The following is a 24,895-nucleotide window of genomic DNA, read 5'->3' as shown; positions in this document are numbered from 1 at the left end:
CTGAAATGAATGCAGTCCCGGTTTTTGCGCCCTCAAGCGGTGATGCGGTCGAGGGGGTGCTCCGCAATCCAGACATCCTCAGATTGTTGTTCTCGCAACTCGACCTGCCGGATCTCATTCGTGTCGGAGCCTCGTGCAAGCAGTGGTATGCAGTGGCGGAGAGTGACGAGTTTTGGAGGACATTGGACTTCCAGCACCGGAGCATTCGACAAGAGGAGGCACGCGTTCTGTCTGCGTCTTGACCTTGTCATGGGGACGAACCTACGAAGTCAGATTGTTTGGGATTGCTTTGCATGTGCACATGAAATGTCAGCGTGCCCAAATGTGCATGTCTTTGTCTGGCTGCACAAATGTTGTAGCCAGCCACAGGCATAACGTATGTTGTTGCATCATCTTGGGGAGGAGAGGGTGGGGGTGTTTAATTACACGAACGCTTCCACCGACAGCCCACTAGTTCAAGTTGCCATTTCCGTGGGGGCAGGACAATATAAGGCGCATGTGAAGTCCTTCTCAGTAAGACACCGTTCAATACCCGCTTGTGTGCATGCAGCTGCTGGGCATCGTCAAGAGGCATCCCCATATCCTTTCGCTCAATATCACAGGCGTCCAACAGACAGCACGCTCGCTGCTGGCGCTCCTCGTGTGCCTCAAAAGGTACGCTTGGCTCCACCAGTTTCTCCAGCGCCTTCTGGCCAGAGTCCTGATCAGCAAGAGCTCTTTCAGTTCACCGGTCAAGTGGAGTGTGAGGCAACCTCTGCGCCCTGCAGCTTGCGGGAGCTGAGCATGGGAGGAGGCTGCCTCAGCGAACCAGAGCTGTTGCAAGTCCACACCAACCTTCCATCCCTACAGCAGTGGAGTGTCTCTCAAGCCGACCTCGGCCGCTCCAGCATGGTAATAACTCTGCGCCATTCTTGATCACACATGCCTGTAGATAGCTCCCTCTCAAAACAAATGGGGAGGAGCTTTACACGAGCAGCAATAAGGGTACAGTCCGTGCGCAGCAATGTCTCACAACAACTTTTTTTTTGGCCAATCGACATCAGGTAGATTTGCCTTTGCGATCACTTGGCTCGTGGGTTATCTCCATCACAAGCCCCCGGGGTCGGTATACTATTGATCAAAAACCTATTCAGCGGAAAGCTAGCAGACAGCAAGCCCGTGTCAAGTCTAGGAAAGCATGTATTATTGCAACAATGGAGGACAAATCAAAGAGTCATTTGGCCACACGGCCGCTCCAGCATGGTAATATCTCTACGCCGCTCTCAACCACATGTACCTGTAGATAGCTCTCACAAATTCCCTCCAACAGGGAGGAGCTTTATACAAGCAAGAATATGGGTGCAATCGGTGCGTGCCGTTGTCTCACAACACATTGTCTTTTGTGCATCTGAGCACATGTGTGTGTGCGCGCAGACAGAGGTGCTCCTGTCGCACGCGACGCTGCCGAGGCTGGTGCTTCGAAAGTGCCGCGGCAGCCGATTGGTGGTGCGCTGCATGGCGCTGCGCGAGCTGTTGATCGAGAGCTGCTCCTTCCTGTCACTGGCCTTTGCCACGCCCGCGCTGGCCTCCCTGGAGCTGCGCGACTGCCAGAAGATCGCCGACGTGGGCCTGCGCGCTGCGCTCACCCGCCTCACCATGCTCAAGTCCCTCGACGTCAGCTACAGCGTCCCGCTGTCTGACGACACCCTCCGAGAGGTACGCGCCCCCGCTTGCCAGTATCTGCGTTCTTGTGGTCCTACGTTACCGGGTAACCCCTTGGTTGGGCACCCTGTGACAGCGTGCATGGCAAGGATGCGTGGAAAAGAGGCCTGGCTCGGACAAAGTATTTTGCAACTCCGCAGTGCCAAAAGTTGTAGTTGTACACACCCCCATGCAATGACAAATCACCTTGATGTCATGTTGCGCATGCACTTGCGCTTGTATAGCGATCATACTCTCGTTGTAGTGAGAGTTCAGTGTTTATGAGGTGTCAGAGAAGCAACAAGAGATTCTTATGGTGAATTGTGGTGCAGGTGGGCCTAGCATGCGTGCACCTGACGAGCCTGCGCGCGGCCGGCTGCCCAGGCCTCACACTGAACGCGATGCAGGGCTTCCCAGAGCTGCGCCACCTCGACCTGAGCAGCTGCGACTGCATCGCGCCCGCCACCGCGGTGCGCTCCTGTCTGTCCTCTCTCACCTCTATAAAGTGCTGGTTACTCACCTTTTCAAGATGCAAATGCTGTCATCCCAACGAGACCATCGAGGGCCTTTGCATTATTGAGGAGTGTCTGCGCAAGAATATACACTGGGTTGTGGTGATGTGGTCGGTGGAATTTGCTGCGTATCCCGTGCACTTGCGCAGCATGCGCAGCAAGCGGGGTATGGTCTCCTGGTGCCGGTTCTGGGCCTTCCCTGCCTGGTGGAAGCTCCCCACAATGGGCGATTCGCAGCCTTTGATCTAGATTTGAGCATCTGAATTTGAGCTTCTGTCAGGTGCCTGCGCTGGAGCGGTGGACCAACCTGGAGTCGCTGAACCTGGACCACTGTGGCCTGCTCACGCACCTCACACTGTCGCTGCCGCGCCTACGCAGCATCTCCCTCCGCCACTGCCGCGCCCTCGCAACCGTGCGCCACCCCCGCTGCTCGCTCTATCGCTGCAGAAGTCAATTTTCTGAGAACTTTGCTATGCGCTCTTGTTGTTGAATTGACGGCAATGGTATGGCAACAGACCCATTCCCTGCAGTGATTTCTCGTCGCTCCTCCTTCACCTTGTGAGACTCAGGGCTGCACCTCAGTCAACAATAGGTTGACGTACACCGTTAGTGGGATGCAGGGATGCTGACAGGCAGGTTGCATGCGCAGGTGGACCTGCAGTGCCTGTGGCTGGAGAATGTGGAGCTGGGCGCGGAGGCAAGCTCCTCATTGCGCGCAATAGAGGGTGTCGCCCCGGCGGGCGGTGTGGAGGTCAGAAAGCCGCAGGTGCTGAAGCGGGTGGTGCTGGCCTCCAACGCCATGACCAAGCTGGTCTGGCGCGCATGCCCCTCGCTGGAGCACGCGATCCTGGCCTGCCCCTACCTGCGCGAGGCACACTTCGAGTCCTGTGATTTACTAGGAGATGAGGTGCTGCGCACGCTTGGCGACGGCACGCTGCCCACCCAGCAGCTGCCCCCCCGCTACACGCACCTGCCCCTGCGTGGCGGCTGCCCCCGTCTGCGGTGCGTTCCCTCCTAATTAAACTCGCTCTGATTAATCTTGGAATGTCTGTATCATTAGAGTCCTCCTCCTCACCTCCACACCTCCGCCTAGACTTGCAGTTAGTGCTCTTGGAATCAGGGTGTGAGGGCATGCTGCTGCCTGACACATCCTTCTGCGTGTGTCAGACTCACAGTGAATGCCTTTCTGTTCTTTTGGTTGTGCCTGAATGGACTTCTCTAAGCCACTCCCCTCACAGCCGGATATATCCTTATGCCACCCTCTGAGCCATAAAATAGTGAGTTAGGACACAGGGCAAAGGAGTTACATTTTGCGCCCTGTCTTGCATCCAATGGCGCAGTGGCGCACCGCCCGTGTGAGGGCCTGTGATCCAGAAAGCGCACCTTGGGCTTGTGTCTTAGGGCTGAATTGATAATGAGAGTGGGTGGAGTGCAGGTGCCTGAGCCTGCACAACTGCAGCGGGCTGAAGAAGGCGAATTTGGTGAGCTCCAGCATTGAGCGCCTGAGCCTGGCCAACTGCCGCGGCCTAAAGAACCTCGTCCTCAACTGCCCCTCCCTGCAGGTCCTCCAGGTGTGTGCACCGCTGCCATTCTTTGCCCTACCTATTTATGCCTGGGTTTATCCCATGGGTTTGTTCATTACTTCTAGCACTTGGTCCTGCAAGGACCTTTGTGGGGCCCTTTACTGCGGGAACTAAGAATCGACATTTCTACAATTGCTGAGGTGGGTGTGGTGTGCACGGCAGCTGGAGGAGTGCAACGACCTGCTGAGCATCGACCTGCAAGCCATCGGCATGACCAGCCTGTCGCTGGGCACCTGCCCGCACCTGACCTCCCTCGCCCTCAACGCCCCCGTCCTGCGCACCCTTGACCTCAAGTGCGCCCAGCTCCCCACCTGCTAGTGGCCCACTCATACAGTCACTCATGATCACTGTTAAATGCAAATTTTTTTTGCTGAACCCTCCTTTGTCCAAAAGAGGATGTATAGTCAAGTTCCGGCGAACTTTTCTGGTCTTCACACCAAGGAAGCCATCCACCCAGATTTCGTATTGCATCTTCCGACCAAGCAGTTTCCTTGGGAACCTGGTCGTTGTGGCATGGCCAATTGTGTGTTTTGGGATGTCGGTGGATGTCCTACTGCAGGGATCAATCTTAGCAGGATGAAGAAGGTCTGACAAGACCTGACATCGCTCATGGCTGTGGCAGGGGCTGTGGGATGCTGTCGTCGCTGGTGCTGGACTGTCCGGCGCTGGAGTGCCTGGACGCGACCTTCTGCGGGCGCCTGGGACGCAGCGCGCTGGCCTGGGTGGTCAAGAGCGCGCCGCCGCTGCACACCCTCGTGCTCTCCGTCTGCTCCCACCTAGACGGCGCCGCGCTGGAGGCCCTGGGCACCCTCCACACCCTGCGCCTCCTCGACCTCTCCTACACCGAGATCCAGGCACGCCTCCTGGTTCATCTGGACGCCAGTGTGCAAATGGATGTCACTGGAATCCCAGCAGAACAAGCACACGGGGTGGACACGCCTCCACTTGCCGTGCATGCCTCCCCCAGCCCGCTCCTTTCTGGCCCCTTCTCCTCGTTCTGGCGAGAGAAGCGCCCCTTGTGCAGACGTCGCACCATCAAGTGGGCGGTGTTTCCAAACAGAAACGGAAAGACTCTTTGTGGTGCGAAGTGATTGTCAGCAGGGCAGGCAGTGGGGTGACTCAGAAGCAACGTAGCAGGGGTGTGTAAGCCGTGCAAGGCCTGTCTAATGCCACAAACTTGATGTTGATGATTGATTGGGTGTGCAGGATCTGGACCTGGTGTTTGCGGCCTGCCCGGGGCTGGAGACGCTGAAGCTGTCGTCGTGCGCGTGCTTGCGCGAGGACGCACTCAACGCGCTGCTGCCGCCCGTAGAGAGCCGCCACGCCGCCAGCATGGACACCGACGACGCCGTGTCCCCTTCGGGGCCCTCCCAGTCCAAGGTGCGCGTGCGTTCCCTTTGCTGTCTTTGCTCCAGAGCCTCAGATTGGCCAAGCTCTTGCCATGCTCCAATCTGGAAGCCATGCATAAGAATGCTTTGGAGTCCTTCCCAGTTGTCCAAAGCGCACATTGTTCCTTTGATGTCAGCGCTCTTCAGCATCAGACAGCACCACCTATCCCCAGCTTTGGGAATTCTAGGTCACACTGTAAAAGGTGTGCTGGCGTGGTGTGCAGGCGGCGAAGAGGTGGCACGCGCTGACCAGCTTGAAGGAGCTGGATGTCAGCTACTGCTCACTCTCCACCAGCGTCCTCTCCAACGTCATCTCCAGAGGCTCCACCCTCCAGGTATGGCCGCCCATCAACCTGGTAACCTCATGCCCTGCCCTTTGGCAGAGCCGTCCACCCAAAGGTCCAACTGTCTCGTACAGTGCTTCAAAAGGGCATGCCCACATGTAGCATTAACCAGTTGAAATGCGTCGGCCGTGCAGTATTATGACAATGACGTGTTACATGGCAACTTCCAAAAGAAAATTCAGTCTGGGGAAGTTCTTCACGACTGCATGAGTTGACATGTAAGCACTTGCCTGATGGGGATTTGTTACTACTGCGCATGTCGACATTCTGGGGTCTGCGGAAGGAATGTGGCGTCGCACAAAACAAGTGAGTGACAGGAGTGGGGTGCACCGATGCGCAGGTGCTGGCAATAAACGGGTGCGCGGGAGCGACGCAGGACATATGGGGCGGGCTGCACGCGGCGGGGGCGGCGACGTTGGCGCTGCAGTCGCTGTCGGCGGTGGGCTGCAAGAAGCTGCGCTCCTGCTGGCTGGGCCTGCAGCCGGCGTCGCCCGCCGACGCCGACACGCAGCAGCGCCTGCTCTCCGCCAACATGTACTCGCCCCCCTCCTCCTCCGACACCGCCTGGACCCAGGTCCCTGTCTCCGTCTCTGGTGAGTGTCTCTCTGCCGCTCACCCTTTTCTGTCAGCATCTCAGATCTGCCCGGGTGAATCCAAGAGGGAGAATCCATTTACTGTGCATCGTAAGGAGTGAGCCTCTTGCTGCATGTCCTGGGCATCAGCATCTTAACAAATACGAAACTGATGCTCTGGAGGGTCAGGGGACTGTACATCACGCGAGTTGAGGTGGATTTGAAGTGGCCTGGTGGGCTTTCCGAAAGGGGTTCACGTGTTGGGCAGTGCAAAGGAAGTGGCGTAAGTTAAGTAAGTTTAGTGAGTTTGGCATGGGGTGTGTGTGCTTGCAGGGCTGCAAACGCTGCGACTCGGGCTCTCGGGCGTGCGTAGCCTGGCTCTGGCGCTGCCGTCGCTGACATCGCTGGACGTCAACAACACCGCCGAGCTACGCTGCCTCGAGCTGCGCTGCCCCGCCCTCCTCACCGCCTACGTCCAGGCCTGCAAGTGCGCTCCCCTATAACAACCTCCAGTGTGCAGCTGTCCTAGGTCTACAAAATTCTCCACCCGGCGGTTCTTCATTGTGGTAGTCATGAACGCAGACAAGTCCATTCTCTCACAGCCACAGTGACGGGATGTCTGGGACGTTATCGCGCACTTCTGGCACAAGCAAGCAGTTCATGACGGAGGGTTATCTGCCGCGCGTAGGGTGCTGCCGGGGCAGCTGCTGGAGCGCGCGTTCTGCAGCTGCGCGGAGCTGGAGACGCTGGACGCGCAGCACAGCGAGGTGCCGGCATCCGCGCCTGCCCGCCTGCGCGCCTGTTGCCCGCACCTGCGCGTTTTCCTACACACGCCCACGCCGCAGCCATCGCCCGCCCCCAACTCCTTCTGCGACAGCCCCGAGCCCTCCGAATAGACTGTTCTAGGCCTCAGGCGTATAATCAGGTGATATCTTAGCGTCCAGGCACATTTTGGGAATTATCCAGTGCTTGTGCGACAGCCCCGACCCCTCAGACTAGGCGTCAGAGCGTGCCTCAGGCGTGAATAGGCTGTGAGGTTTGTAACGTCCAGCCAAATGGCCCCTTTGGGAATTTTAATGCCTGTGCAACAGCTGAAAGAGGACTGTGGACTGGGTACTTGGTGCACGGTGATAACAACAGGGATGATGGGTTCAATGTCAGCTGGGCAGAGCATGCGCAACTGTTTTGTAGCGTACAGTCCATCTTTGGGATGAGAACATATGGGCTTGAAGAGTTCTTTGAGGGCTGGCTGGTGAGCGTCCCAGGCTCTTTTTACATTTGCAAACACAGGTGGCTAGGAAAGAACACATGAGCGAACGATAATCTCATGAGATGAAATTCAAATGAGATTCAGTTGACTGGTAACATCTATTCTGGGTCATCGTTGGTCATTACAGATAGCTTAATGGATTGTGCACACTGTGGACTGCCACGAAGATGCAGGGCATGCATGGTAGGCATGCGGTGGCTAGTATGAGGTGTTTGTCCTGAGCTGATTCCACATGGCAATCATCATGATACTGTACTACCGAGCATGGACATGTCGTGGTTGTATAGAATGTCGCGGTACCTTTGGTGGATCATCTCTGATCAATGATATCTGAGCCAGTGCACATATGTCATTGCTGTGGGACTTTTTGAAAAGCGCATGTGCTCTTCAAGAAGTTCATCATGGCCGCTAGCTGTCCTCAACTCCTGCACTGATATGACTGCACGGTGCCGTGTGTAGAACTGAATACTTTTAATAATTCAAGTTACTGCAGCGAGCAATGGGTTGCAAAGTTGAGTTGAACATTGCATGTTGGCAGCCCAGCTTGGCCGTGTGCATGCAGGCCCGGGCACTGCTAGGCTAGCTCTAGCCAACTGGCTGGCTTGTAAAATATGGCTGGGCCTCTCAGCAGCAACAGCAGCTACCTCAGCATCTCTTTTGTAATGCACCATCCACCTGAGCTTTTCAGCCTGGGTTCTTGTAAATTCATTCCTTCATCCATGCCTCTGAAGGGCCAGACCAGCACCTCTAGGGTCCCTTCCAAGCAAGCTCCAGGTTCCTTCACCTGTTTTGCTCCTCACTATTTTGTGTTTTTGTTCAAAATTAATCACTTGTCCAGTTGCATTTGGCGCTCGCAGTGCCTTGTATGTTCTTGCATGTCCTTTGGGGGAGATGGGAACACCGTGTTCTTGCTTACCTCCAGGTTCCTACGAGTCATTCGCCCCCTCTCCTCTTTGTCAATCTCCTTGGCAATAAGTAATGTCTGATAGGTTCCCTCGTTCCACTCAGCTTTGAAAGTTGGGAAAGGTGTCTCAGGACAGTCGAAACAAAGCTTGTCGTTTAGTACAAGAGTCGCACTGCAGGGCCCAAAAATGCCTCTCACATGAACAGATGATCCATCAGAATTTGTTTCATTATCGTACAAGATGGGCATCAACCACCGTCAATTCGAAACATCATCAGACGAGGAAGACCTTGCAGCATTTAAAGCTGTCGCTGTCAGCTTTGAAGATCTAACGAAGAAACGTGGGCACAAATCCTCGAAGGTCCAGCATCACCATCAAACAGAAATAGATATGGACAAGACGTCTCGATTCTGTGATATAGCAAGGCAGATCGACCCGTGTACTAGAAACAAGCTGATACCAATATTGCACCCCAGATTGATGGAGGAAGACAAGGAAGAACTACAAAAGCCACAAATACTGCAGAGGAAGGGGAAGAGTCTTTGCCAGAGCATTTCCAGCAAACGGTGAGGTCCTTGCCTCCTTGCAGTGCTTCCCTTTGCTCCCCAAGTGCCTGCTCCATGTGAAATATTCAAACTCTATCATGTCTTTTTGTTTCTGAATTGCTGCTATCAAATGTGACAGCTCCGGAAAGCCTTAGAGCAGCGGCTTGACAGCGCTTTTGAGCAGAAGTTGGGTACTTTTGCTGTCCTGCAGAACACTCCCACTCCCGCCGAGGATGAAGACAGGTGTGCATTTCAGCGCTATTGCCTTGTCAATGGATGCTTGTTCTGCTCTGTCCCAGTGTCAATATTCTGTTCAATGTGCTGCAGCAGCAAGGTCCAGCTCTTCAAAACGACTCCCCGAACGGCAAAGTTTAAGGCACAAGGAATTAATCGCAAGCTGCAGCCCCAGCAGCACAAGGCACCTCTTCAACGAATTGGCCATGGCAGGCCACCAGTCAATGATGAGGATGAGACGGAGGTGAAGATGCTTGTGCCGAATCCTTGTAATGCAGGAAAAGTACATGGTTCCTAGTCTCCCAGTTGCTGTGGCCGCCACTGGAGTCCTGAAAGTCAATTAAAAGGATCCTGCAGATCATAAGGTGTCTCCTGCAATTCGGCGCAGCTGTTGAGGAAGGCAGAGGCTGCAGCTGTGGACGGAGAGTCCATCCTGCAGCATGCGGCGTCGGCGGCGCTGGCCGCACAAAAGAACATTGCATTGCCTGAGAGCAGTGGCAGCGGCTTGGATGACAGGCGTCCTGTGGGCACAGTCACAAGGGTGCTGCGAGCTTTCAAAGCAGTCAGCTCTCTGGCTCCTGCCAAGCGGAATATGGCTGCAGGGAAGCAGAAACATGAGGAGCGTCGAGACGGCCCAAGCAGCAAACCTTCAGAGCAACCTGTAGGTGACCGTGTGATAGCTACTGGATCTGGGGAGGGCAGTGAGAATCTGGATACGCACAGATCCAACGAGGAGGCAGGGCTTTCAGAGGAAGAGAGAAGAGCAAGGAAAAGGGCCAAGAAGCTGCGCCAGAAGCAGCAACACATGGATGATGCTGAGCACAGAGCAAAAGAGAAGACCAAGAGGGAGAAGAAAAGGGCACGAGCAAAGGCTGCCAAGCAGGCAACAGAACCGAATGATAACATTACAGGCTGATTAAGGCAGGAAACTTTTCCAGGTTGTCAATGGAATTATAAATTTTCTAGGTAATGAATTGTAGAAGGCCCTCAGATCAAGTGTAAGAACCCTCAGAGCAGAAGTTCTGCTAGGGAGATCAATCTGGTCATCATCGGCCATTTCTCAATAGTCGCCTGCACCTCATTCATGCAAAGTACTCTACTCCCTCCACCTCAGACTTTCGCCTTCTCAGATTGGAATCATCAAAAGTAGCAGGTTCTGCTACCGCCTGTAAGGGCTCAGATCGGCCTTTTAAATCTCTTCACTGGTGAACGCCGCTCACCACCTGGTGATAAGCTGGCAGGAGAAGAGCAAAATACTGACGAACAAGAGGGCAACTATTGAAACAGACTTGTGGGTTGTGAGACCACCATCGTTGGCCCTCATACATCCAATACCCCCTCGTTCAGTTTTTGTAATCATCGGGTTGCCCCTCATATTTGGCTAAAACTAATCAATGGCGGCTGATGGCCCCACAACACCAACTATTGCGAATCACTGTACAGTATTACCAGGGCTGCAGCAGACAAGTCAGTTTGAAAACTATATAATAATCATCGCTCGCATTGCGAGCTCATCGATGCTTAATATTCATCATGTCTGTGCCTTGCCGCTTGCAACGACAGTGATTGAAGCACTGCATTGAGCATTGATGGAAACTGCGCGAACGATCGATATATATATCTCGTGAGGGTTTCATGTTCACAGGGATCTGAAGACCCCTGTTGTGAGAGTGACAGATCCTTGAGCAACTTAAGACAGATCCGGCTTTCATTGTATTATTTCGTACACTGATATCGTGTTTGACTTGGTTTAAGAGATCTCTTCAATTCTCTTCACAAACGATCTCCACGTTTTAGTCCTGTAGAAAAGTACTCATTCGTTTCTTGGACCGGTTTCCTTATAGATATCTACTCGAAGACTCAGCCATTAACTTCTGAAAAGGTGTTCTCTTTGTCTATTTGTGGCCAGGAACATTCAACGTCATCGACAGGATCGAGTCATGCCTGCAGCACATCTGCTCACGAGGCAGCAGCGCATGCGTACGATCCTGCACGAAGCAGTGTCTCGTGGGCGCACAAAACCAGCATTGCAGGTGGGCTCAAGTTTTCCAAGCCTTTGCTGCTCCTGCTTCACGCTTTTCATCACCTCTCAATATGCCAAGAAAGAGTACTCACATTTTTGCTGTGGGACCAGGTGAGAAAGGCAAAGAGGCCCCAAGAGGATAGAATTCCTCAAAGTAATGCAACGTTCCCGATTCGGGATGACGACAATTTTTCTGTGCCCTCTTCTCAAGGTGAACGACCTATCTTTGTCTCTAATGACAGAATACTTCAGACCAAACCAAGCAATCCCTCGCCAGTGCTGACAGCTGTGGCTGTGTTGACTCAGAGTATCACGTGGAGGAGCTCGAGTACAGGTCAGAAGAGGCAGAAAGCTCACAGGCATGGGTCCCGTTGCGCATCGTCAAACCGGTGTCTGCTTCGAGCCGACTTCCCGTCATTATTTATCTGCATGCCACAGGTATGGGCACATGCTCCCCCAACTTCTGCACACCTGGCACTGCTCAATATGTTGCATGACCAGATCATTCCCTTCTAACACATCCTGACCATGCTGACCAACCCTAGTTAGCGCTGCACAAACTGCAGATGTGCTGTGGCATGGATGACATATTGCTGCATGGCAGGAGGCAACTTGGAGCAAATGCATGGCAGGATGGAGCTGGCAGCGCAGCGCGGCTACCTGACAGCAGCCATCGACTGCCGCTATCACGGTCGCCGCTCTTTGCCCGGCCAAGCTGGTCGCCACTGCTATGAGGACGCCCTGGTGAGGTGCGCGATGTAGTGGCAAGAGGACATTCCGACTTTTTCATCCTGAGCGCGGCAGCTGCATCACCAGGGACTTTGAGGACTTGTTAGCAGTAGTGCTTGTGAATTTGAACTTGAATTAGCGAATGAGGTATGCAGACATCAACGCAGTGCGAGCGCCAGGGAGATAAGAGGAAGGGCTACTGCGCAAGTGCACATTATGCAGCAATACAATGATCCCCTGGCCCAGGAGCACTACATGACCTTAATGGATACGTGCACAAAAATATGGCTAGTTGAGGGTTGGGGCACACCTACAGACAGGCAGGAGTGAAGGTCAGCCCCAGGCGCCAAAACAAGAGACTGTGGAGATGCAGTCCTAACTCCCTACATTTCAAATGAAATATAATTCACACCAGTGGGTTGCTTGCAGGGCATGGAGGGATGGGAAGGAGCGGCCGTTTCTGCTGGACAATGTGTGGGACTTGATTATTCTGCTGGATTACCTGGAGACGCGACCCGACACAGACAGCAGCAGGATCGGAATGACTGGGATCAGCTTGGGGGGCATGCACTCCTGGCTCACTGCCGCCCTGGATGAACGAATTGCTGTGGCTGCGCCAATGATCGGTGTGCAGGTGCGAGGCACTAGCACACCCAAAAGAGGACACAGAGAAGGGGCTCGTGGCAGAATAATTGACCTGGTGTCATTGCTCTCTGTTCACATACTTGGAGGTCAGCAGAATTGTTAACGCTGCATGTGGTGAGATACATCACTTCTCTGTGCACTTGGCAGAACTTCGGATGGGCTGTTGAGAATGACAGCTGGCATGCGCGCGTTGGCACCATCCCCCGTGTATTTGCTGCGGCTGCTTCTGACTTGGGAAAGCCGGCTGTGGACGCCGAAGTTGTGAGGACTGTGTGGAATCGCATCATGCCTGGTTTGCTGGAGGTGAGCCTATACTTGAATCTGCTTTTCTGAGGCCATGCCTTCTCTTGTGCATTGTTCCACTTTGTGCATTCTTCTGACGCACAATGCCTCGGATCTAATGCAAGTGTTGTCTTGCCAGGGGTTTGATGCGCCGCACTCGCTGCCCTGCCTAGCTCCTCGACCATTTCTGATAGCCAATGGCGAGCTTGATCCAAGATGCCCTATCAGGGGCCTAGAGGAAGCCGTCCAGCAGACCAGAGATGCTTATGAAGCAGCAGGGGCTCTGAATCACTTCCAAGTGTACTTTGAGGAGGGTCTGGGCCATTCTGTCTCCCATGGTCTGGATGCACAGATTGATGCTTTCTTGGACCAGCATCTGCTCGTAGGAACAGCCGTTTAATCACCTCATGAGACTCATCAAGCATTGCGGGTAAAAAAGATGACAGATGCAATGACTTACAAAACTCAGCGGAGCTAGAGAGGCCGCCAGTATCAACAGCATTCCTTACACTGCTCAGGGAAAGCCAAACATACTGTATAAGACATACCAATTGTGGCAGCTATGCAACATACCCCCACTCACTCAATAGGAGGGCTTGCAGCTCTACTCCGGAATCTCTAGATCCATCGGATGGAATAGCCAATAGGGAATTTGAGGGGAAACATCAGAAGCAGCGTGTAGAAAATGGGGGACTTGAAGATGTTGCCATTGAGCGCCCAGGCCACCCACAGCGGCGGCAGCACAGCGATGACAAAGCTGACAGGGGTGATGGTTTCCCACAAGATCGTGACCAGGATGCCTGCATTGCAGAAGCCAATGTCATGCCCCAGAAGATCAAATTTGACTGCCAAGCTCAGGCAATACATGTTGGTACACGAAAAGCCCTCAATCTACAGGCAAATGGGCAGTACTGACCTATGATGCCCTGCACGATGCCCGCCCAGAACTTGGCTTCTTCCTCATTGCGCCGCTGCCATTGCCATTTCCTCTTTGTCTCCTCCCCAATGAACTCACGGTACCTGCACAAAGCAGCATGCACTTTTATCACCCAGCGCCCGGCAGTTCCATGGAGAAGCAAGACATTGAAGTCATTCACAAGGAGGACAACTAGGGAATGGAGGTACCTTTCTTTCCTCACTCCCCACCATGCGTCAATGTTGTCTGTGATTGCTTGATATTTTTGCACATATGGATCCATGAAGTGCCGGATCATGGCAATGATGTTCAGCACCGCAACGATTGGTGGCAATGACCTGCATGCACACAGGTCATGGGTTCCCTACATAGAATGTCCTTCTGACCAAATAAGCCTGGCAGTCTGAAGCTCAGCCACATTTCACAAGTGTCCAAGGTTGAGCTCTGTGGGCCACAGCTAGCCCCAGGAAGCGTGAAGGAAACTCACAGGAACCATGATCGCAGCTGCCCAACTTTCTCATTTATATCATGCTGTGCCGAGAGCCATCTTTGCCTGAATGTCAAAGACGATCGCTGGGATGCTGCTGATATGACAGAAAACTGGCGATCCGATGGCCTGCACATACCCATTCAGCGGTCAGCCCTTTTGCATGTTGGACCTACAAATATCTTGAAACTACTGGGTGTCAATGAAGGGCTCTTCATCAGTCGTACCTTGCTCGTGTGTGAGACTTGTGCTGAAATACTGCTTTGCCTTTCAGTGCTGTCCAACTTTGGTGCAGCCGGTGTGGACCCTCGAATCTGCCTGATATTGATGGTATACTGGTATTTAAATTATTCACAGAGCGCTGCATTAGATTCTTTTTTGATCACTGATAGTAAATATGCGAGTGCGATGACAACACACAAACTTGAAGGAGTATTTCTAACAAGTAGTACGCACGCATTCCAGCATAAATTAGAAGTTAATTTACCGACAAAGGCGGAAAAACGGCCAATGTATGAAATGCTGCGTCCACACTGCTGCGCCTCATCCACATCCAGTCACCCAATCGCTCCAGTACTTTGGGGCAACACTTGCAGGCAAAGCAGCCGAATGCTCTTTCATCTTTTGCTCAAAGCGCATGAGTCTGCACCAGGTCGCGATCAGTTTTATTCTGTTTATTGCACAAAACATTCAACGTAAGAGTTGACTTTCTGATGGCTATCTCGTGCACCTGCGGGCCTCAATCCTTGAGGTGAGCTGTCCTGTCACAACTGCGATCCGTATGCGCTCTGCCGTCTGCTTTGTGTATTGTAGCCTTATAATCAGCTACCACTACAAGCCACCGGGAATTATGATTCATTTTTGTGCTAGTCTTCCTCTTTGGTGCGTGTCGGCAAGGGCTGCACAGAACTCTGACAATTTTGGTATGGTCATCCAGGAATACGGAGTTCCTCAGGCCACTTTCCTCAAGCTTTTTAAAGTCATCAGGTACTCAAGTCCGATGTCTACTTTGCTTTGAGGTCTAGGCATGTGCTGGCATTCGCAGGACTGTTGCTGTGCTTGTACTGTGCTGGCGTTGTGCTTGCGAAATGTCGGCATGTATGTCGAAATCGTTCTGGTACGACACAAAGGACAGTTTTCTCTCGATTTCTTGGTTCCCCATGAAGTGCATGGTTTCTATCTGTGCTGACTGTGCACAACCTGTGCAGGATCACACAGCAGATTTGTATCTTTGCCCAACAGAAGATGCAGGCATCCAGTGGGCGTGCAGTCTTCCCTCCATGGATTTGAGGGCCCACTGCTGCATGCTGCTGAGGCTATGAGCGGGGCAGCTGCTGGGTGAACATCCTGGCCTGAACCTGTGTGCTACCATGTTTAATCCTGAGCAGCGCCTTTCAGTCACTCCAGAGCCATGTCTTTGATATTTGTTTCATTCATGCAGAGCGCCTTCAGCTCTGGACCAGATTGCGGCCAAGCTGACAGTGTCACTCATGACACTAGCAGACACAGCTGCATCCTCTGCAGCACAAGCGGTGGGTGATAAGGCTGCAGATGCAATCGTATCCTCAGCTACAGCTGTGCAATCAGCCACAGATGCAGCTGCAGAAGCGGTGCAGCGGGACAATGGATGGTTTGGCTTCTTCACAGGGCCTTTTGAGACCGTTTTGAAGGTAGCCGTCTCTGTCTCCTGCTTTCTCTCAAAGCAGCGCTTGAGTATAATGGAGGACGCTTGTGCTGTATCTGGAAGCATCCTGAGCATGATAACTTCTGGTACAGGTCCTGGACACTGGGCTGGACAAGCTGCATGTGCCTTATTCTTATGGATTCTCCATCATTCTTTTGACAATCTTCGTTAAGGCTTTGACCTTCCCGCTCTCAAAGAAACAGGTAAGACCCTCTCCCTCACTGAGAGTGTCCCTTAAATGCATGCTCCTCTCTCTGAGCGTCGGTCCTTAAATTTATTGAACTGAGTCAATGTGATGTGCATTACCAGGTGGAGAGCACAGTGGCCATTCAGGCGCTGCAGCCGCGGGTGAAGGAAATCCAGGAGAAGTACAAGGGCAGGGACCCACAGGAGGCACAGGTGATTTGAGACAGCACTGATTTCGATTTCAAACCGAGCTGTTGTTCGCGCTCTTGGCATGTGAACACATGCCTGAGCAAACAGAAGCCTAATTGTGTGCGGGGTTCCAGATCGAGGTTGCAAAGCTGTACCAAGAAGCAAAGGTCAACCCTCTGGCTGGCTGCCTGCCCACGCTCATCACTCTGCCAGTCTGGATTGGGCTCTACAGAGCGCTCTCCAATGTGGCAGACGAGGGGCTACTCTCAGAGGGCTTCTTTTGGATCCCTTCCCTTGCTGGGCCCACCACCCTTGCCGCGCAGAAAGCGGTGAGCAAGGCTTTCCACGCTGTCTATTTGAAGTGGAAGCCCTTGTTGACAAGCTGATATATCAAGATTGCAGAGCCAGGGCCCCAGGGCGAGTTCTTAGTTCTCGCGCTGGGGTATTTGAAGGTCTTTGCTAGATAGAACGCCACCTGTGGCCATCCTACGGTGCAGTGTGGCTGCCCATCCGCACATGAACAACCTTAGGCCCGGGACATTTCCTTTTACATCTCTCACCTGAAGGGTCCGCTGTGACCAAGGCGGGACAATCGATGTCTCACTGAGAATATCCTGCAATTTGCCAGGGCGCAGGAAGCTGGCTCTTCCCTCTGGTGAATGGAGCACCTCCCATCGGGTGGCACGATGCCTCGGCCTACCTCGTCCTGCCAGTGCTGCTGATCGTGTCGCAGTACGTGTCACAAAAGATCATCAGCCCGCCGTCTGAGGATCCCTCCCAGCAGTCAGCACAGTGGATCCTCAAATTCTTGCCCCTCATGATCGGTGGGTATTTGAACTCCCTCTCTACATATATCTGGGCAAACGGAAATTCACAGTGTTGCTACATTGTGCTATGGTTTGCTGACGGCGTGCTGCGCATATGTGCAGGCTGGTTTTCCCTCAACGTCCCATCTGGTCTGACCATCTACTGGTTCATCAACAATGTCCTCAGCACAGCACAGCAGGTGTGCTCTTTCTGTTCTTTAGCTGATTGCCGCGGAGCATGTCATTGCATCTTTGTTGCACCTGCGCAGCTGTGACTTTGGCAATAAGGGCCGGCCATCAAGATTAATTTATTGCTGCTGCAGTTATGGCTCAAGAAGACCATACAGCCGCCGGCCCTGGCGTCTGCAGGCACAGGCACCGTCGTCAACGCGAGGAGTAGTGTAGAGGACCTGCGGCCCACAGGTGAGACTGGGTGTCCCTTCTCCTTAGCTGCATCGGCGCCGTGCAAATAATATTACCGCTCACGACAGAGCAAGCCCCTCGTGCGCGGTATACGCGTTTGCAAGAGTGACTGCTGGGTTAGTACGCGCAGCCACGCTGCATGTGTGCGGCTGCCGACAACCTCAGCTCACACAACCCACACTGCGTCTTACAGCCATATCTCTTGAGGCCTGCAAAAGTTTCCATGCTAGCAGTTGCAGCCCAGTCCTTGACCACAGGACCTGGGAGACAGACTGGCAAACAGCAAGTGTCCCAGTAGCAGGTCCAGCAGCATGGGCACTGTGTGGGTGTAAGCGCATAGGCTTTGTTGCGCGCAGGAAAGGACTTGAATGCGCGCCGGTCTCCCAGGGCCTCAAGCAGCGGCGATGTGATTGACGTGACTCCTGAGCAGCCTGCTGCCAGGAGCGAGGCCCCCAAGCAGGGCAGCCGCGGCAAGAAGAAGGGCGATAAGTTCATGTGACCCTCTGCCTAGCCGTGTGATTTATCTTGTATTTGCGCTCGAACATGCCGCTCGGTTATGCTCTCCTTTGGTGTTTGTCTGTGTGTGCTGTCGAGGAAGGGCCTCATCGGTTCTCTGTGTGCACATGCCAGGGCCCTGAAGGCGCAGGAGGCGGCAAAGAAGGCTTCCCGGCTCTCAGAGAGGCAGCAGGGTGGTGGTGACTTGCAGTCCAGGGCGCCCACAACCACACAGACCAAGGAGGACTCCCCCAAGGTGCATGTCTGGGCCTGCTTTCGCAACCTCATTGCTCGTGTCCATCCTTTACCACTGCCGAAATATATTCAAAACGCTTGTATACCGTATTGTTATGGCGCTTGAGGTTTGAAGATGTTTGGCAGGTGCCGGACGCTCCACCATCCAAGGGCAACAGCACGAATGGCTCGTCATAAGGAGCGTGGAATTGTCCGGCAGATAGGTGTATTACTACAAGCAAACTTACCAGTATTACGTGAAGGCCTTCTTTGTGAAGCAGTGAATATCTCCCAACATGGTCACCCCACGGTGCATGATACTTTTACAATTCATCATCATGGTCGGCCCATTTTGTGTGTGAGAGTGAGCTCAGTGTAAGCAAGTGTATTGTTTGAGCATGCCTTGCATGATGATGGTGGCAGCTCTTGATTGTTGACGGCTGCGAGGACATGCATTCCTGGTGTAGTCACCATGTATATGGTCAGTGACTGAACCATCATGGAAGCCTTCTGAGCCGCCGTGGCCGACAAGTCCGGCAGCTGTTGATGCTCCAATAACCACTGTGTGACTGGTAGTGCTTTGTGAGGTTTGACAGACCAATGTGCTTGATCCCCATGGCAATGTGCAGACAGTAACAGCTTGAAAATCCTTCCTCAGAATGGCATGTGATTGCACATGGTGGCACATGCACGTTGGGCTTCATTACTTCGAACCTGATCGCTTCACGGCTGATTTCGAACGTTCTCGTGCTCTGAGAATTCGTGTCAAGCCCCTAGCCGGTCTTATGAGGCTTGGACATTGCGTTCAGAGTGCTTTAGCCCTGCACACCCAGATCCCTTCAATCTGCTGCAGCTCCTTCAAGCGAGGCACAGGACAGCGAGAATTTCATCCACAATCTCGTTTGTGTGCACCTTTGTTGAAACGATTCACTCAACATTCAAGATGTCGCCACCACGCAGCCAGTGATATTGCAGACTCTGGTGCCGCTAGATCACTACCGGTATCCGACCATCAAGCACTCGATGATCGACAGAACAGTCAGAATGGAGCTTCTACAAGCGATACGGATGATGAAGTATCACACGTCCCTGTCCTTCTTGATGAGGTCTGTCCTTCCAAATGACTTGATGGCACCATTACTGAATCCAGCTCCCTTCCAGCCCGTGCAATCCTGGATATGAAATCTCAGGCAAATAGCTTCCCTGCAGGTGCTGCTTGCATTTCGGGGAAGGCCCATGCGCACTTTTGTGGATGGCACGCTAGGAGCTGGAGGTCATTCAGCAGCTGTCCTGTCCCAGCACCCAGACATGCAGCTGCTGATTGGCATCGACAAAGACCCTATCGCCCATGCAATCGCGCAAAAGCGCTTGGAGCAGGCAAAAGTGGGTGCAAACAGTGGTGTCAAGCTCCAGCAAGTGCTGGTGCGTTAAGTGACGGCTCGTGTTGCCCTCTCACGGTGAGTGTCTCACCTTTAATCGTGCACCTCCAATTGGCGACATGTTCATTCTGTACAGGGAGACTTCAGGGGGATCAGCCAGCACCTGAGAGATGCGGAAGGGGGAGAAGCGGCTGGCGCCGTCAGCGGCATTTTGTTAGATCTTGGGATGTCTTCCATGCAGGCAAGATGGCCCACCAAAGTGACCGATTTGTCTCTGTGATATGCTCGCATGTCGCCCATGCTAGAATAGAAGAAATCACACTTGATGTCAAGCCTGCCCAGCACTTATTTTGATTTCAAAATGCCAGCCAGCAGGCTTCGCAGCCTTCATGCTTCACAGCATGAATCCATGCACAGGTGGACACTGCAGAGCGGGGCTTCAGCTTCGCCCAGGATGGGCCGTTGGACATGCGCATGGGCCCCTCAGCGGTCAGCAGCGCTGAGGAGATCGTCAACTGCTGGTCCGAAGCGGCCCTGGGGCGCATCTTCAAAGAGTATGGCGAGGAGCGCGCCTGGCGCCACATCGCACACAAAATTGTCGAGGTGACCTGCCCCAGCAATCTCTGGGTCCCTGCCCAATGACAAGCCACAATGTGCTTCTCATGACCAAAGTAACCTCCAAAATTTGGTGGTAAGGTGATTAATATTTGTATGGTGTGCCTGTAGGTGCGGGAGGAGAAGCCAATACGGACGACACTGCAGCTGGCAGCAGCGATCGGCTTCCAGGGGAGGAGCAGGGGGACAGGGCGGCGGCAGTCTGGCGGCAAACAAATACACCCAGCCACGCGTGTGTTTCAGGTGCGCTGACTCTGGGCTGTGCAGGATACTGCATGGCACGCATGGGTCATGAGGCGCCCGATCTGCCTTCCAGGAACTCTATGCGGCTCGCTCGTCCCACTATGACGACTTAGTCCGCTCATCCCACATGCCAGTCTGAGTCAGGCCACCTGAGCTATAGCTGTGCGATTGCATGCAGGCCTTGCGGATTGCTGTGAACGACGAGCTGGGCGCTTTGGAGGCGGCCATCCCGGATGCAATTGAAGCGCTGGAGCCAGGGGGGCGCCTAGCGATCATCTCTTTCCACTCACTGGAGGACAGGGCGGTGAAGTGGGCGTTTTTGAGAGCGGCTGGGAGGGCCACTCCGGAAGATGAGCAGCATGGGCCCAGGTGGCAGCTGGACAGCATGTCTGGTGCCAGTGATGTGCGGCCAGCAGTTGCGCGGATCATCACCAAGCGGCCTCTGCTGGCCCAGGAACAGGAGGCTGCCTCCAATCCTCGCAGTCGCTCTGCCAAGCTCAGAGTTCTGGAGAAGTTGTGATATCAGGCATTGACTTTTAATATATTGTTTTGTACGGCAGCATTCAGCAAGCAAATCATCAAGGACAAGCGTCTGTGAACGGATGTGAACAGTTGAGGTGCTTGGAATCATAGTCATGCAGGCGGATATATCTTGCCAGTTTAGAAAGTATTGCTCATTGTAATAAAAATGCAAAATGCATAGCGCTAGCGCTGCTAATTTCTCGGCTCATCTTTTTAAACCCACCTGCCCTAAGGTTGCGCATGGCTGTCTAGCTTCGTTGATCATACAAAGAGGCGAGTCAAGTCACAGTGCACAACATTCCAATATATGCACAAGCAGCCAGTCTTACTCATATTCATTGGTACAAAAATACAAAGTCTCATGCATGCCAAGTTTTCTCCCAAGAACAACCAGTACAATCCATCTACTCTACGACAATCCTTTAAAGCACACAGTACAGCTGCAATTCTCAGGGCATGAGATCATCCGTACAGCCATTCCTCTGTGCTATATCTTCCCTCTATCGGGCTGCCAGCACGCGAAGCAGCTTGGTGGCAATGGACAGCAGAGCCACCAGGACAGAGATCAAGATGATGAAGAAGGGTCGCTTGATGCGGTTGTAGATGGCAGAATAGGGCGAGCGCTGAATCGTCATCATGGGGACAAGGTTTGGGTCGCCAAAGTGCTGCGGCCATGTGCGGTGGTGCCACCCGTTCACTGCAAGGTGTGTCTGGAAGATCCAGTAGCTCAAATTCCACTTCCCCCTGAAGCCTGCAAACGCCTCCGCCTGTATAGAGGCACAATATGCCTGCTCAAGACCTCCCTTCATTGTCAATGATCACAGCTATTGTTGACGAAGCAAATATCCATCAAGCCCGCACATTATTGCACAGACTTGCTGCAAAGCCATTCCCTTTATGGAGATGGGGTGGCAAACAGGTGGCAAATGCTGCGCACCTGGTGGTCCATGGTGGCCAGTGCGTGCGCGTCTGGCTTGCGCTGCCTCTCATAGCGTTCTAGGGCGCAGTCCAGATCATCAGGGGCCGCCGACACAATGTCCCCCAGCACCGCACAATCCTGCACACCGCCAAAATCATGGCCTCATGCTCCGCCCTGATCTCCAATACTCCCTTGTTCTCTCTGAATCCTCCAGGTGATCTTTGGCAAGCCAGAGCAGCTGAGCATTCCGCTACTGTAATTGGCACTGCAGCTGGCATTTGAGGACCCGCTGTCACACAGTGACACGAAAGAGATGGGGCAATTACTGCACCCAATTGGTGCAGTGCCGATCATTCTTGCAGTTGCATTGTCCCTCTGCACACTGCCAGACATTAGCAGGTCTTCCCAGCGCATGATGAGCGCGTGTGAGAAGGACCATGTGGCAGGGGAGGGACGGAGGCGCGCCTCGAGCGCGGAGTTGACACCCTGGCCGAAGGCAGCGGAGACGGCGTGCGCGGCGTCACCCAGCAGCACGGCGCGCGGCGCCGTCAGCCGCGACAGCACCAGCGTGCTCCCGCTCGTGTACCACGGCCGCTCCGCAAACTGACCCGCCATCTCCCGCCTCATCGCCTGCCCCACAGCCAAGATCCTGTTGGTGAGTGCGCAAGCAATAGCGCCACTGAGTGCAGCATGCATGCATGCATGCATGCCGGCCCAGGCCATGTCACTGAACGTCATGTAATCGGGTGCCCCACATAATAGGTCATCTGAGGCCTTAGGGTTCAGAGGAATGCACGTCACTGCTCCTGTCTGGTGATCCTCAGGGAATGCACTTGTGAACACCCTCATGCTGATTGCAGCAGGGAATCTGCAGCAAGCTCAAGCATGGCCGCACCTCTGGGTACATGGTCAAGCCGCGCATCGCCGCCTCAAAGTCCTCTGCTGTCTTGAGGCTGCCGCCACTGCCCTCATCCGTGTAGTCCGCCCGTGTGAAAGAGATGCCGCCTGCAAGCCGTTTCCTGAGCAGAGGGGTCTTGCAATATAAATTTTTAGTGGCATCCGGCGTCGTGTGTACGTGCAAAGAGGGTACGGGTGCATCCTCCCACCTGAGTAGCTGCCATCTGCATGGTTATGGATGAAGAAGAGGCCAACGGAGAGCGGCGGAGGGCTGTCAATGTAGTAAAAGCGCAGGACAGTGGCTGAATCATCCAATTCCCCTGCATCAGGAGGCTCTCAATAGCTGGCCCTCTTAATACTTAAGAAACTGCAATAATTGTGAAACTGCTGTATCTTTATGTTTCATGCACAACACACCTCTGTGGGTGTCCAGATGGGTGCCTGCTGGGGGTTTGACGCGGTGAAAGAACTTGTCGATGCGGTGCATTTTCCCGAACCATTCCTGCCGGAAACCAGCGATCTGTCTTTGCAGCTCTGCCCTGCAGCACCACAGGGGAGGTATGAGATCTGCGTAAGTTGTTCAATACAAATGGACTGCAGGATGATCTTCAAGTACGCCATCAATTCAGTTCAGTGCATACCTGACTTTGCTGTTCACCCCGTCTGCACCCACAAGCAGATCGTAGTTCACATGCACTGCATTCCCAGATTCATCTGTAAAGATTGCTTGCTGACCCTTCACATTCACCTCCTGCAGTTACACCCCAGCAGTGACATGATGCACAGCAAGTATTCAGTGTAATGTGCTGTACATATGCACGCCCAATTAACAGGCAATGCAATTCGGGAATTCAAAACGAGATACCAGAGATCAGCGGGGCCAAGTTATACCTTGCAGGCATGTGACCAGTGGAAGGTGATGCGGCCTGAGGGCACCAGACGAGCTGCCTCGTTCACAATGTGCAGCACCAGCTCCATGCGCTCGACCAGCACCTGTCAAGTGATTCACCCTTCTTACATTGCCAATAAAAGTGGCCAATTAGATGCATGCGAACTACTGGAATGTAATGGCGGCGCTCCTGGCTTCAGGAGCATCACCTTGGCGCTGATGGGCTCGTGGAAAACCTCCTGCACTGCGCCGTTCTGAAGCTGCAGCAGGCTGCCCCGATAGGGAAACTCTCGGAAGCGACTCATGTCCACACCCACCTTGCATGCAAATAACTTTGATGCCAGGCGATCTGAAGTCTGTTGCCGGGTCAACATGCTGCTCAAGCAATGAATGGTAACAGTGAGGCGTATTGCATGGCTTGTGTCCCTACCTTTTCTACAGCGCCCATTCCTCTATGGGACATGGCAAGGTGGTAGGAGCGGTCCAAGTTGCGATTCACCGGGTCAGGCTTTGCTCGCTGCTCATACACCTGATGGGTGCACACGCCAGTTGAAGCCCCACTGACAAGCTGTGCTATTCAGACTTATTAGCCGGTGCGGCTCTCTAAGCAACAACATCTCACCTCCACATTGTAGTTCTGCCGTGCCAGGTATATTGCCGCCAAAGTCCCAGCTGGTCCTGCTCCCACTACGACCACCTTGCCACGTCCATGCCTGGGTGGACATAAGGAAATCCCATAAAATGCCTGTTTGTAGGCATAGAGACTGATTCCTTACTATGTGCCGTTGAAAAATGCAGGCATGACGTGTAGCCATGGGTGGTAAATAAAATCTTTGCGATAGCGTTCAGACGTACATGTTATCCTCAGACTCAGTCTGTACATCAGGCTGTAAAGTGCTGCTGGTCGTTGCTGACGCCCGACAACGAGAACGAAAGACCTGAGGTGATCTCCTGGTTTCCATCACGCCCTGTAGTCCAAGGAAACGCGCTCAAATCAGCGGCATGAGTCACGTCGAACTCACTGACTTTGATTAAGAGGTTAATACGAGATTTACCTTCAGATCTGAGGGCAGAGCCCTGTCCAGCAGTTCTCCATCTCCAATACTGTCACGGGTCCAGCGTTGGAGCCTAGGCTTCAGAGCCCATCGACTCGATGCAAGGAAGCTACGACCTTCAAGAGGACAATTACAGGATCCTTTGGGATTTGTGTATGAGCTGGAGCAGGAAGTTGCAAGCACGTCACACTTGATTACCATGGGCATCTTATGAAGAAGCTCTCACGATTGAAACATAATTCCT

At 53.5% G+C, this 24,895-nt stretch overlaps 8 protein-coding genes across 8 annotated transcripts; 5 read left to right on the top strand and 3 right to left on the bottom strand.

Annotated features, from left to right (window-relative positions):
- Positions 1–5: 5 nt before the first annotated feature.
- On the top strand, positions 6–8,062 carry COCSUDRAFT_65948 (RNI-like protein; the record flags this gene model as incomplete). The annotated part of the gene is made up of 15 exons (XM_005647988.1): positions 6–224; positions 551–654; positions 768–891; positions 1,414–1,695; positions 2,013–2,150; positions 2,473–2,604; positions 2,842–3,194; positions 3,628–3,763; positions 3,938–4,068; positions 4,398–4,641; positions 4,982–5,155; positions 5,388–5,498; positions 5,848–6,100; positions 6,413–6,566; positions 6,768–8,062. 15 exons carry the CDS (start codon positions 6–8, stop codon positions 6,973–6,975), a joined length of 2,763 nt encoding a protein of 920 aa, XP_005648045.1. The 3' UTR covers positions 6,976–8,062.
- Positions 8,063–9,922: 1,860 nt separating this feature from the next.
- On the bottom strand, positions 9,923–10,573 carry COCSUDRAFT_33090 (hypothetical protein). The gene has a single exon (XM_005647987.1). It carries the CDS (start codon positions 10,406–10,408, stop codon positions 10,250–10,252), a length of 159 nt encoding a protein of 52 aa, XP_005648044.1. The 5' UTR covers positions 10,409–10,573; the 3' UTR covers positions 9,923–10,249.
- Positions 10,574–11,403: 830 nt separating this feature from the next.
- On the top strand, positions 11,404–13,112 carry COCSUDRAFT_15465 (alpha/beta-hydrolase; the record flags this gene model as incomplete). The annotated part of the gene is made up of 5 exons (XM_005647986.1): positions 11,404–11,494; positions 11,661–11,805; positions 12,215–12,419; positions 12,578–12,733; positions 12,852–13,112. Coding segments are annotated over 5 exons (858 nt in total), but the record flags the coding sequence as incomplete, so codon positions are not given.
- A 218-nt stretch (positions 13,113–13,330) lies between these two features.
- On the bottom strand, positions 13,331–13,781 carry COCSUDRAFT_63036 (hypothetical protein; the record flags this gene model as incomplete). Its single annotated transcript, XM_005647985.1, has 3 exons — positions 13,331–13,512; positions 13,629–13,732; positions 13,762–13,781. 3 exons carry the CDS (start codon positions 13,779–13,781, stop codon positions 13,331–13,333), a joined length of 306 nt encoding a protein of 101 aa, XP_005648042.1.
- Positions 13,782–14,753: 972 nt separating this feature from the next.
- COCSUDRAFT_28869 (hypothetical protein) lies at positions 14,754–15,453 on the top strand (the record flags this gene model as incomplete). The annotated part of the gene is made up of 3 exons (XM_005647984.1): positions 14,754–14,866; positions 15,053–15,102; positions 15,324–15,453. Coding segments are annotated over exons 1-3 (216 nt in total), but the record flags the coding sequence as incomplete, so codon positions are not given.
- A 152-nt stretch (positions 15,454–15,605) lies between these two features.
- Positions 15,606–17,453, top strand: COCSUDRAFT_15426 (hypothetical protein; the record flags this gene model as incomplete). Its single annotated transcript, XM_005647983.1, has 7 exons — positions 15,606–15,785; positions 15,892–16,002; positions 16,109–16,198; positions 16,309–16,503; positions 16,803–16,998; positions 17,104–17,180; positions 17,304–17,453. 7 exons carry the CDS (start codon positions 15,606–15,608, stop codon positions 17,451–17,453), a joined length of 999 nt encoding a protein of 332 aa, XP_005648040.1.
- Positions 17,454–19,338: 1,885 nt separating this feature from the next.
- Positions 19,339–20,889, top strand: COCSUDRAFT_15289 (bacterial methyltransferase; the record flags this gene model as incomplete). Its single annotated transcript, XM_005647982.1, has 5 exons — positions 19,339–19,558; positions 19,652–19,770; positions 19,929–20,114; positions 20,238–20,369; positions 20,548–20,889. Coding segments are annotated over 5 exons (999 nt in total), but the record flags the coding sequence as incomplete, so codon positions are not given.
- Positions 20,890–21,090: 201 nt separating this feature from the next.
- COCSUDRAFT_47316 (hypothetical protein) lies at positions 21,091–23,901 on the bottom strand (the record flags this gene model as incomplete). Its single annotated transcript, XM_005647981.1, has 9 exons — positions 21,091–21,658; positions 21,829–21,948; positions 22,192–22,440; positions 22,706–22,815; positions 22,917–23,027; positions 23,125–23,246; positions 23,349–23,458; positions 23,599–23,700; positions 23,806–23,901. The coding sequence occupies 9 exons, from the start codon at positions 23,899–23,901 to the stop codon at positions 21,392–21,394; spliced, it is 1,287 nt and encodes a 428-aa protein (XP_005648038.1). The 3' UTR covers positions 21,091–21,391.
- Between the last annotated feature and the right edge of the window lie 994 nt (positions 23,902–24,895).

The sequence above is a fragment of the Coccomyxa subellipsoidea genome, assembly GCF_000258705.1.
Source record: "Coccomyxa subellipsoidea C-169, whole genome shotgun sequence".
Classification (NCBI taxonomy): Eukaryota; Viridiplantae; Chlorophyta; class Trebouxiophyceae; family Coccomyxaceae; genus Coccomyxa; species Coccomyxa subellipsoidea.
Note: the sequence above shows the minus strand (reverse complement) of the source record. Positions and strands in the feature narration are given on the sequence as shown.

Excerpts from the sequence above, each read along its gene's own strand:
- COCSUDRAFT_33090 (XM_005647987.1), bottom strand. The coding sequence starts at position 10,408 with ATGAGGGGCAACCCGATGATTACAAAAACTGAACGAGGGGGTATTGGA.